The 12,673-nt window shown below is 34.4% G+C and overlaps 1 protein-coding gene across 2 annotated transcripts; it reads left to right on the top strand.

The window, feature by feature from the left end:
- Positions 1–10,459: 10,459 nt before the first annotated feature.
- Positions 10,460–12,205, top strand: LOC132035276 (transcription factor HBI1). Of its 2 annotated transcripts, none has more exons than XM_059425551.1 (4): positions 10,460–10,907; positions 11,060–11,218; positions 11,391–11,750; positions 11,861–12,205. In XM_059425551.1, the coding sequence occupies exons 1-4, from the start codon at positions 10,581–10,583 to the stop codon at positions 11,927–11,929; spliced, it is 915 nt and encodes a 304-aa protein (XP_059281534.1). In that variant the 5' UTR covers positions 10,460–10,580; the 3' UTR covers positions 11,930–12,205. The 2 variants fall into 2 exon arrangements, with proteins under 2 accessions (XP_059281534.1, XP_059281542.1); XM_059425559.1 differs by having other exon boundaries at positions 10,465–10,907; positions 11,063–11,218.
- The last annotated feature ends 468 nt before the right edge of the window (positions 12,206–12,673 follow it).

Here is a 12,673-nt window from a genome sequence, read left to right as displayed (position 1 = left end):
TCAAATTTGTCCCGACCATTTTCTTTACGGACCAACATACGGTCCGTATAAATTATACTGACCGTTTGTCTGGCCGTAGATTTGGTCCACTGAGGCTGGCCATCTGGGCTGATTATACAGCCAAACATACGGCCAGTATAATTTATACGGCCAATATGTTGGGTCGTATAATGCCAGTTCTTCCGAACTCATTCTCGTCGACTCGTTTGATCTCCAATCCTTATGGAGCCTTCTTAACACTTTTTTAGTACCTCATTAACAATCTAAGGGACGTTATAACTCTTCTCCAAAACATCATTAAGTCATCATTAACTTGTTACTCGTAATTCCTTCCTGATACATATCGTATGCCTTGCCTTCTCTTGGCAAACTTTCTTCTCTTACCTCGAATGTCTTTGAAATCTCAATTAGGGTCATCAAATGTCATTCCTTACTTATTGAAATACCGTATACTTCGTGCTCTTCGTTAGTCTATTCACTGTGCATCAACGAAAATTTTTTCGAGGTGTAACATGTTGCATCCTTATTTGTTGAGCATGTAGTGAAGTTGCATAGTATTCCCAAAACCATAGTGTGTGATAGGGTTCCCAAATTCTGTAGCCACTTTTGGAAAGAACTAGGGGGACGACTTGGTGCTAAATTGTTGTTTTCTACCTCTTGTCACCGACAAACCGAAGTTGTTAATATGATCTTGGGTTTTATGCTTAGGGCCATAGTTAAAGGGAAACTAGCATCTTGGGAAGATCATTTGCCTTCAATTGAATTTGCTTACAATAGAGTCATTCATAGCACTATTGGCATGTCACCTTTGTTGGTTTACGATTTTAACCCCCTAACCCCTTTAGATCTAACTCCTTTGTCTCAAGATGTTACGTTGATTTTATATGGCAACAAACGAGCCGAGTCCATGAAGAAGTTGCATGAAAAGGTGAGGCTTCACCTTGATAAAAAGAACCAAGAAACGACCAAGAGAGCAAACAAAGGCCGCAACAGAGTTGTGCTTGAACCGGGTGATTGGGTTTGGGTACATTTCCGGAAGGAGAGGTTTCCTAACAAAAGGAAGACCAAGTTGATGCCTAGAGGAGATGGTCCATTTGAGGTACTTGAGAGACTCAATGAAAATGCATACAAAATTGATCTTCCACCTGAATACCAAGTTCATAACACCTTCAATGTGTGTGATCTCTCCCCTATGGATGTGCGTGATGATGACCCCTTAAATTTGAGGACAAATTCTTTTCAATAAGGGGATAATGATTCAATCCGAGTTGCATCAAGACCTTTCACAAGGAGTTAAGCAAGGGAACTTCAAGCTATGTAAGGGTTGTTCATGAGGAGAGACGTATTGAGTACACTCTAGAGCCTTCTCGGGGATTTCAAGTATTCATGATAGCATGGGAGGAGGGTTTGGAGAAGAGTGTTGAAGATGGCCATGCTTGTAATGTAGCTATTACTTGAAGATTTGCAATTTCAAGTTTCATTGCACAAAGAAGACATCCAAATAAGGCCCTTACTTCATTAAGGGTAGAAGTGTAATAATTTAGTTGCCTTCTTTATATTTCTAGTATAAATAGGAGTTTAATTCATTTGGAAGACTTAGACTATTTTGATTACTATTATTTGATATTTGAATATTGTAACTTTTGAGAGTTGAGTGATTGCTTAGCCTTGGATTGGGTGATTGTTGAGAGGATGAGTTATTAGGGATTTCAATCCCTCTTGGTCTTCCTAAGAAATTGGTGCTTGTTCAGTTACATTTAGTAGGTCTTAACTTTTATAGAGTTTTGGTTGCCTATTTGTGATTTCTCTGTGTCAATTTATTTATCTCTTTAATTTCTTGCTTTTATTGTTGTTTTCATCTTAGTTCTTGCATCACAATTGGTTTGGTTTGGTATTTGAAAAATTCGAACCAATCCTAAGCAATATACACCCCTATTTACGGCCGATGTAGCCATTGTATCATGGTTTATATATAATGTATCTGGTCTGCATAACTATATATAATACAATATTACATATACTCTGTATGTAAAATGTATATGCATAAACACATGAAATCAACTCAAATTGTAGTGTATATATAATGTATTTGTTCTGTATAACTATATATAAGTTGCTCAACTTGTTTTGTACTTCTACATATGCTTGATGCCTTCTCATTCTGGATTTTGAGCATTTTCCAGAAGCACAAATGGGGTAGAAATTGGAAAATCAAGCGCTGATATATGAGAGTGGGAAACATAGATTAGAGGGAATTCTTCATTTAAGAGAGGGTCACGTTTTTTTGGGTCATTCCAATTGCCTCCATTGAATCATCAGAGAGCCATCATCACCCCCAGGTTCGAGAGGTGGGTTCGATTAGTCCTACTCTTAGATGGGGTCTTACTAATCAAATTAGTTTCAACTGGGGGGCATTCTAAAAAATACTTGATCTTGCTTCCCACAATGCATTTGTCACAGGTGAATGGTACATTCCTGGTCACAAACTGATTGAACTTTCTAGTTGAACAACCTGCATCAATTCACTAAATGTGTTGTTTAAAAATTGCTTAGTGTGAGAAAATTGGGGATCGCAAAATGCAGTGGAATTTTCATCCTTGAGCAAGAAATGGGGTTTTCTAGAAAATTTGGGATACCTTTTGATCAAAGAATGCAATCTTGATGATACCTACCCGTTCTTGTTAAGAATGGGGATTTAGAGAGGAAAGTTCACAACAGGAACATGGGAGTTTTTTGGGTTCCGGAGTTGAAATTGCAGAGACCAAAAAGGTAAATTTTGAGGTGGTTCCAGCTGCCGGCAAGGTTTGCGGCTCCGGTGCTGTATTGTTCGAAGCCGAAGGGTTAATTGGGTAATAAGGTGATTGTTGGGCTAATTTTGGCAAACTAAACGCCTGAATGGACACTCAGCTTAATTTTTCCTTTAATTTTGCCCTTTAAATGGGTTGCTTCTTAAATTTTTGTCCTTCAAAATCGAACTTACGTTCAAAGAGTAAAGATAAGTTTTTAAGACGCAAAAAGATAAATTGTGGGATATTATAATGTGAAATTATAAACTTATGTCCCGCAAAAAATTTATTTTCCTTGAGGGACAAAAATTAAAGACCGGCACAAAATACGAACAAAAGTGCAAATAACCCCAAAAAGTCTGTGTCTATGGAAGGGTAAACCCATGTCTCCGACAGTTCAGCAAGATGCATTGCTATGGGAGGAAAAACATGTCCTAATAAGGTATAATGCAGCCCAACATTATAAAGGCTGTAGAGTTTGTATCGTGTGAAGTCCACGAATAACCAGTTTTCCCATTTAAGTTATAGCCGAAGTATATAACATTTAGTTAGTTTAACAACTTTGAAACAAACTTTAGGCATTAGCAATCGAAGTTACAAAAATTCGTGGCTGAAGTTTGGCGACAAGCTTCTGACATTTTTACTTGAAGTTTTAGGACTATTGACAAGGAAAAATTAAACGCCTGAACTTCAGCTATTATGAGTGAACTTTAGTCATTATGAATCAACATCAGTTATTTTTGCATGATATTCATTTGTATATGACTGAACTTTAGCCATTTTGTATGAACTTAAGCCAATTTTGCATAAAGGTCAGCCATGTAAGTCTAAACTTCATGCAAAAATAGTTGAAGTTCAGTCATATATGGCTGAACTTAGAGGTTGAATCAGAATTTTTAATTTATGGATTCTGGACCACAATCATTTTTGTTTACTAGTTCTGTATAGATTATTTATATATATTAAATGATTTTTTTTTACAAATATAGAATTTGAGCCAAAGCTACTGATTTTGTCAAACTCGTAGCTTTATAAGCTTGGCTCCACCCTTGGTTAAACTTCATGCTAAAATGGCTGAAGTTTAGACAATTTTGCCTGAAGGTCAGGTCACATATGACTAAACTTCATGCAAAATTTGACCCGAAATTCAGCCATTTGGTATGAACTAAAGCCAATTTTGCATAAAGTACAAGTCTGAACTTCATGCAAAGATAGCTGAACTCAGAGGCTGTACCAGAGTTTCTAATTTATGGATTTTGGTCCACAATCATTTTTGTTTTGTAGTTATGGCTAGATTATTTATACATATTAAATGAATTTTTAAATAAAAATATAGGGTTTGAGCCAAAGCTACTAATTTTGTCGAACCCGTGGCTTTTTAAGCTTGGCTCCACCCTTGGTTAAACTTCATGCAAAAATGGTACCAAGTTCAGACATTTTTGCCGGAAGGTCAGGTCACATATGACTGAACTTCATGCAAAATATGACCTGAACTTCAGCCATTTTTGCATGTGTCAAGTATTGTAATTTCAAAATGTGTTAGGATCCATGTTGCTGATGAGTTGTGAGCGCTAACTACAAAATGCAGGTTTGAGATATAAGAAGATTTTATCTGCAGCGGTACTCAAGTTCAGGGCAGTTTTTGTTTCTCAAAACTAGAGCAGATCATAGCATCATTAAGTTATACATATATCGAACAAGCATATGATATTGTCATATTTAAAAAAAAAAATATATATATATAATATTGCAAATATGAGTACGAAGTTATATTAAGATGAGAGTAATACATTTAGGTTAGGTATTTCCTCAGGGGACTTTGGTTTCGGATTCGACATTTCTGATGACTGATTTATGAGAATGCCAAAGTATGATATGTCCCTCTTTCGCTTTCAACTTTTTGTTGGCATCCACTCCACTTGGTAATATCAATTTGTAGGGTCTCTTAAGGCCTCTTCCCTTTCTACATATTGATGTACTCAAGAATTGAGGTCGTTTAGATATAAACCTAGCTCATCTCCTGCCTTGCTGACTCTTTAATATTTTACAAAATACATAAAAATGAGTTTAGTATGACGGAAGTCTGGTTTTGTAGAAACCTTTTTCAAAGAAATATTTTTCACGTTTTCGTGATTGGTTTGTGATTGATATATACTTTTGGGAATTAAATATTATTAACAATATTAACAAATCTGATAGTGTTTGATTCAATTTTTGAGTCTTAAAGATCACTAATAATAATGTCTAAGTCTTAGTTGAACCAAATAATACGCAATTCAAAGTTAAGATAACGGTAAGAAAAATGACTTAAGTCCATAAGTAAGGGATTTATTTTTCTGTTTTGATAAAAAATGTTTTCCTTGAGATTCCCTTTTTTTTTTTTTTTTTTTTTTTTTTTTAATCAAACATAAAGAAAATGACTTTCTCTATAAAAAAAATATTTTTCTGACTTTCGTGTTACCAAACATAACTTTATTCCATGCATAAAAAATTGCAGAAGAGGAAACGAAATGAAACTAGAAGGCCCATTCTTAAGTTACTGACAAGGAAAAAGCTTTAAAGAAAAGGAACTAGAGATGCTGGAAATTAATCAAACATCTTTTTGGAAATAAAGAGCATTGGAAAAGTGAAATGCACTTATTTCCTGGCTTCCAGCTATTCACCTTACTTTACTTGACTTCCTCCAAAATCTTTAAGAAAAAGAAAGCAGAGGAAAAAAATGATTTCCCCCATCTCTAGCAACTGTGGGACACTTAGAATTTTATGGATAATCTAAATCATGAGAGAAAAGCATATCAAGGTAGACATTGTATTTGGTCTAGGTTTCGAATAAATAACGCTCTTTACAGATGCGCTACAACTATACATTTTGCTTCTTGACATTAGTTCCTATTCTTTAGATTGTCCATCCTCGTATATCCAGAAAATATAGGTTCGAGTAAATTAGTCCAACTAGTAAAAGAAGAATCGAATATATTAGTTGAAAATTGGTCAAGTTGCTGATAATTGCTTTGTTAGATTTTAGGCAGGGGTACTTTTTTTTTTTTTTTTTTTTTTTTTTTTTGTCGAGCGCTTTTCCTCATTCCATTTTTTCAAACTCTTTTACGAATTTGTACAATCAATTACGGAAAACAAGATATATATTAAGGAGTGTCAAAAAATATAAATATGTTGCTACCCAGGTTTGAACACACAATTTTAGAGAAATTTTGCAACCCCTTAACCACTATACCAAACCATCAACTTTTGTCAAGGGGTGTCAACACTTCAGATACATACTTATAAAATCAAAATTTCGCCAATCTATACAATGTAAACACTCTTGCTTAAGTGTTTTAAGTTTGATTCTCGATTTATATGAACGAGTTACTTAAACATCTACGACTACAACTAACTGTTAATTTGTACTAAATATAGCCAAAGCTCATCAAATTACTTTACAATATCAGCATATATAATTCTACTCCCGACCCAAAAATGAACTAGCAAAACTATTCCATTCTAAGAAGATAAACAGAAAATTGAGGAAATAAATAAAAATAGGAACTCCTAGTAGATATCCACATTTTATTAGTTGAAGAAACAATATGTTTGGTTCGGTTGTTGGTGTTGTGGGAATGGAGGGGTGTGGGGTTGGAACAAAGGCTTGGTCTTAGCGGTAGGTAAACAATTAGTTGAGGGCTCCTTGATGAGCCAGTGGGGGACACACCCATATGAACGAGATGGGATCCATTTTTTCTTTGTTTCCTTTTTTATTTCTTACTACTACAAAAAATAAGAATTAGAAAAAAAAAAAAATTCCCCAGCTAAACAGAAAATTTTTGGGGCTAACTCTATCTAGCGACGGAGAGCGACGAAATTCATAACTAATTTAGTGTCATGTTGATTTTGATATATGTTATAGTATTTGAAAGTCACTTGTCCAATTAATTCGAATTTGCAGCATCAGAGTAGACCTGTTAGACGAAATAAAATTTGAGTTCGCATCGAGTAGGCCAATTAAGAAGGGTAAAACATTTTGTACAAAAAGATCTTCATTTTCCGCTTCGAACTCAAAACTTCTAATTAAGGATAAAAAATCTCCACCATCTCACTGCAACTATTATTGGTGGTGAAGATTCATTCAGCAACACTAGCCATGGCCATGCTCTATCACAATCATTCTACAGCTGCTTTATCTTATTATTGTTGTGTTATATTCTTTACAAATATTGGGTTCCTTAATCTTCAAACTTTATCATGCTAATGTGATCTTGTCTCTCTTCCTCTTCATATAAAGTGTATATATAACAGTGTATGTGTCTATGTCTCTATTATTTGACTACTGAAAATTATTTTAATGTCAAACCCATATAAGAAACAAAGGGATAAGGAAACACATTTGAAAATGGTAATCCTATTTTATTACAGAAATATTGGGTAGACAGCAACGATAATAAACGGGATAGAGATGTTTCATGATTTTAGCTTTTAAGTTTTTTTGGGATACCTAATTTAGCACCAATACTTATTTATTACTTATTTGAAAATAGCAATCCTATTAAGGCTAACTAGGCTTTTCGTTAATGTTAATTAGTCATTTACCTTGTTTTACCGATTTTGTCTGTTTAGGATTTTCTTTTTAACTTTCTTTGGAAGTAGTTAACAACTTACAATCACGTTATGCTTGTTTCGTTTCTTTCTTCTTTTTGCCGTCATTTCATGAATTCAGTGAATATGAGCTTTTGTGCATGTTTCTTGTTTTAGAAATATTGCTCGTTAGAAGACTGTGACTATCATTTAAAAAACAAGTTAGTGACTTTTTTGAATTCTAATAAGGAAATTCAAAAGAAAATTAGAATATCACGCTTGGGATTTGAATATGTGGTATTAAAGCAATTTTTGAATTGCATTGTGTTCATACAACAATCTCTCCTTATGTGAAGGGAATTCGACACTATAGATATGCACAAAAAAAAAAAAAAAGATCTCTATTTACACAATATAATTTTTGAAAGAAAAATTCAATTGAACCTCCTTATGTCCACCTAGCTCTGCTCTTCCCTGCTTGTTTCTATTCCACTCGAAATTGTATATAAATGGGAAATCTATAAATGTTTGCAGCACAATTTCTTTTCATTGCACGTTTCTAGGTGTGACCACAGCTTATCTTTTTAAACGATTTGTGGGGGTAGAACGAAAGTTGAAATTCAGTTGAAGAATTAAAGAGAAATAAGTCTTCCTCATTTGAAATCTTGTTTTTGAGTGGCCAAAAGAAGAGAAACGAGGATTTTGCAGTATTTGTTTGTAGCTGCCCTTTATTTGGCTCTCTGTTGTTTTTAACTTACTGTCCGGGAATCATTTATCTTGCACCAAATGTTATCTGGGAGAAACGGGTGGACTAGGGTGGAGGGAGCATTCGATATTGACAGGATTTAACTTATATTGCTATTAGAGTTTATATTTTATACACTGTCAATATAAAATAATTTTTTACATTATGGTGTCATCTAAATCATATTTATATGTGAGCTTTCTTAAAATATGAGATATGAAATATTGAAAATAAAATATGTTAATTACTCCAACAGGTAAAAACGATGATATAAACTATTAACACTGCAATGTATATTAAACCCTATTATCATAGTGCAATGACGTTTTACATCAGTACTGTGATTTGTTTTATTTTTAAGTTATTAAATTGAATTTCACTTACTATGAGTAATTTTTGTAGTTATTTTCTTTTGAAACGGTTAATAGCGTAAACACTTTGATATTGTTTGTATTAATGTGTTAAGTCAGTTGAAGAAGGTGAAAGTGATCAATATTTTAATCATTTAAATTACTCCTTATTGTAAGTTCGTGATTGGTCATGCTGGCAAAAATAAAGTTTTCCCTCAATTTTACTTACTTAGATTAGATTTGAACCAATGACACTGTAGCAGCGTATACATCCTTCATGAATTCCTACATTCGTAGTGATCCTGATAAGGAAAAGTTTCTTTTTTGCGTTTCACCTTATCGTCAAACCTTAATGCTACTGTTTTGGATAGATCATAGGATCTTTTAATTCTTTAATCCCATTTTTCTTTATCTCTATGAACTTCCTATTTCTCTCACTCACATACACGACATATCATGTGAGATTTTGGAGTCCTTTCAATTTATGTTTATTTTCTGATGCTGCCGACCTCCACCCCCAATAATGCGTTGCTAGCTAGTTTTTTCTGTCTCCTTTTCTATACAGAGACAAAAGTAGTCTCATTCCTGAATTATGCTGGTGAAATACCCCCTAACCCTGGTCATTTCATTCATGGCCTGCATTAAATTTTCAATTTTTGCAACTATATTCATAAAAGAAACTAATTGAGAAATGTTTTTTTAATCTAAACTATATAGGGAGCAGATACAAATTTGTCTGAGTTTTCATTATACGATTGACAAAATGGTACTAGACGACTTGATAAGAGAGAGGCAGGAAGTCAGTTCAGACTGGTCAATTAAAACAATTACGAGCGCTCGACAATTAGACAAGACTTTCAAAAATTAAAGACCGACGATTATGAAAATGATTGACATACTTGATTAGTACGATTAGAGATAATAAAACAAGTCTACCTAACATCTTAAACATATTTAGAACGAGTTCTCGACAGTTAGATCTTTTTTGAGAGGTTGGCAAGACTTTCAAGAATTAAAGATTTAAGATTATGAAAAGAATTAACATACTTGATTAGAACGATTAGAGATAATAAAACAAGGCTACTTAACATCTTAAACTTGTTTAGCACGAGTTCTCCACAATCAGACCTTTTTGAGAGCTTTGCAAGTCTTTCAAGAATTAAAGACCGAAGATTGTGAAAACAATTGCTCCAACATATTTGATTAGAACGGTTAGAGATATTAAAACATGCCAACTTAAAATCTTAAACTTGTTTAGTACGAGTTCTCCTCAATTAGACTTTTTGAGAGCTTTGTGAGACTTCCCAGAATTAAATACTAGAGATTATGAAAACAATTGACATGCTTGATTAGAACGGTTAGAGATATTAAAACGAGCGTAATTAAAATCTTAAATTTATTTAGCACGAGATCTCGACAATTAGACTTTTTGAGAGCTTTGCAAGAGCTAAAGATTGGAGGCTATAAAAACGATGATAACAACAACAACAATAACATACCTAGTGAAATCCTACAAAGTGGACTCTGGAGAGGGTAGAGTGTACACAGACCTTACCCCTACCTTGGGAGGTAGAGAGGCTGTTTCCGGAGGCTATAAAAACGAAATGACATATTTGATTAGAATGGTTAACGGATAGTAAAAGACGGCTACTTAAGACCTTAAACTTGTTTAGTACGACAGACCATTCCAGAGACTTGCAAGACTTTCAATAATTAAAGACGAGCACGGAGAATATGAAAACGATTGACATATTTGATTAAGCTGGTTAAAGATATTAAACGCCTACTTAAAATCTTAAACTTGATTATAACTCTATTATCGTCCTTTGGCATAAACGCCGTAATATCTGTTGCAATGGCTTTTGATTACTTTAGAAAGAGTAGTACTGTAGGGGGCCATCACTCTAACCCCACCACTGTTTCTTCTTATCTCCACATTCTTGATTTGATATGTCCATTTCCCCTTCAGGTCCCCTTCTCTTTATATCCACTACTACCAATCCTTTACTCATTTCTATAAATCCTTCCTCTCCATCTATTTGCACTTTCACAAACCAATCAAACAACTCTAGCACAACTATTAGTCTTCTGCTATCACCATTTTGCGAGTTTCAGGAGAATTGTGTGAACATGTTACGTTGCAGGGAAATGAGCGTTCTTGAAAGGCAAAAGGCGGTGTTGGAATGTCTTTATAACCATTCTAAACAGCAGCTTTCTTCTCTGCCTCAGCAAGATCTTGCTCACTTTAACAGTTTGATAACCAGGCATATGATGATGGGCTGCGTTGGGGAGAATTTTACCGACTATAATTGTCAAGAAATGGCTCGTCCCTCTTTGTCGACTGTCACAAATTCATCGATTACAACAGTGTCTCCCCCGCCAGAGAAAGAAAATGATTTGAGTACCATTATAGCTCCCAGAGAAAATGTTGTGTCAACCAAGAAGAGAAAAGCTGAGGTTTGTAATAGTACATGTACTTAATCTATCAATTCATTAATCAACTATATTTAGCACATTTCATTCGTATATCATTTAGTCTAATTCTCTCATATCCGGAAATCTATAAAAGAAAGATGTAAAACTAAAAGCGTTTGTTTTTTTCTGTTTAGCAGTTTTTGGAGTCAGAGATCAGTGATAAAAGCCAAGGGGGGACAATAGGGAACGATTCAAAGGAGAATTCTAAGACGTCTGAGGTTCAAAAGCCCGATTACATTCATGTCAGGGCACGTCGTGGTCAAGCCACTGATAGCCACAGCTTAGCAGAAAGGGTAAGAGCAATGTTGAATTGATTGCTTAATATTATGTTAATCGGTGACCCAGAGAGACTAAAATTTAGAACATCATGCTAACTGTCTCAATAAAAGCTTAATCTGTTAGAGAGAGACGTTACTGTGATTTCTTAGTAGCAATTGGCTTATTTTTTATTAATGAATTATGCAGGCTAGAAGGGAGAAAATCAGTAAGAAGATGAAATATTTACAAGATTTAGTCCCAGGTTGCGACAAAGTGACTGGGAAAGCTGGAATGCTAGATGAAATTATCAATTACGTTCAATCTCTTCAGAAACAAGTCGAGTTTCTTTCAATGAAACTTGCAACTCTGAATCCTAGGCTTGATTTGAACACAGATAATTTTTTCACCAAAGACTTCCCCTCTTACATAGCCACTACTTTTCCAACAGCATCAATGCCAACACTTTCAGAATATAACCTGATCCAACACGAGCAAGGAAGTAGTGGTGATGTTGCACAGATGTTACCACAAAGAAGAGATTTAATGTCATTTCCAGAAGCTTTTGCAGTAATTTTCTTCACCCCAATGCTCTGTTTTCAACTTCTTGGTAAAAATATTCTCTATGATATGTGAAGTTTTTTCTTATCTCAAGTGGATCTATTACTCTTTTATTGTAGGTAGTACAGCAGCAACAGCCAAATTTTGAGACTGATTTACAGAGCCTTTTCAGTGTTGGCTTTAACTAGCTAAACAAGATTGAAGTGCAGAAGGGTCTAATGGCAATTCAATTGATTTTGATGCTCATTCCAATGGCTCATGTACACAAAATTCACATCCTTCAAATGAAGTCAAAAGTTTTTAAAGTTAGCAGACTACATTAGAGAGCAACCCCCCAGAAATCACATTTAAGAGAAATCTTACATCTTACACATTTATAAGGCATCTTGTAATTTGTTCATATGTATAGCCAAAGCTGCATCCAGCCTGATATGTAATAGAAGATTGAATTTCTACTCTTTTTATTCGTTTTTCTCATCTTATGTTTGAATAATGTAAGAAAGCAAAAAATTAAAAAGGAATTTAAGCAAGCAAATCATTGAGTGATCTAACTTTTATGGTTAAACAACCCTTTGAATTATAGGGTAAACAGCAGATATATTAGTCAAGAATGAAACATTTTACAAGAACAAACCCAAGAAGCACCAATGTGAAGTGAGAAGTAGGCTAAGGTATTACCCTACTTTTTAAGCAGTGTGACGACAAGCAAACAGAGGAGGTGATATAAACAAAAAAGAAAAAACTATTCCTAAAGATGTGGTGTCATGGTTGGGATAATCTACTCTTAACTCGACATGAATTCGAATTAGTGAGACTAATGGGACTAATAACTTTGGATTCTGAATAAAGGGCAGCTCAGTGCACGAAGTATCTTGTGTTCATACAAGGTCCAGAGAAGGGCTACACTTCAAAGAAATGTGATATAGACAATC

The sequence above is a fragment of the Lycium ferocissimum genome, chromosome 2, assembly GCF_029784015.1.
Source record: "Lycium ferocissimum isolate CSIRO_LF1 chromosome 2, AGI_CSIRO_Lferr_CH_V1, whole genome shotgun sequence".
NCBI lineage: Eukaryota > Viridiplantae > Streptophyta > Magnoliopsida > Solanales > Solanaceae > Lycium > Lycium ferocissimum.
The sequence above is the reverse complement of the archived record's forward strand: the minus strand, read 5'-3'. Positions and strand labels throughout refer to the sequence as shown.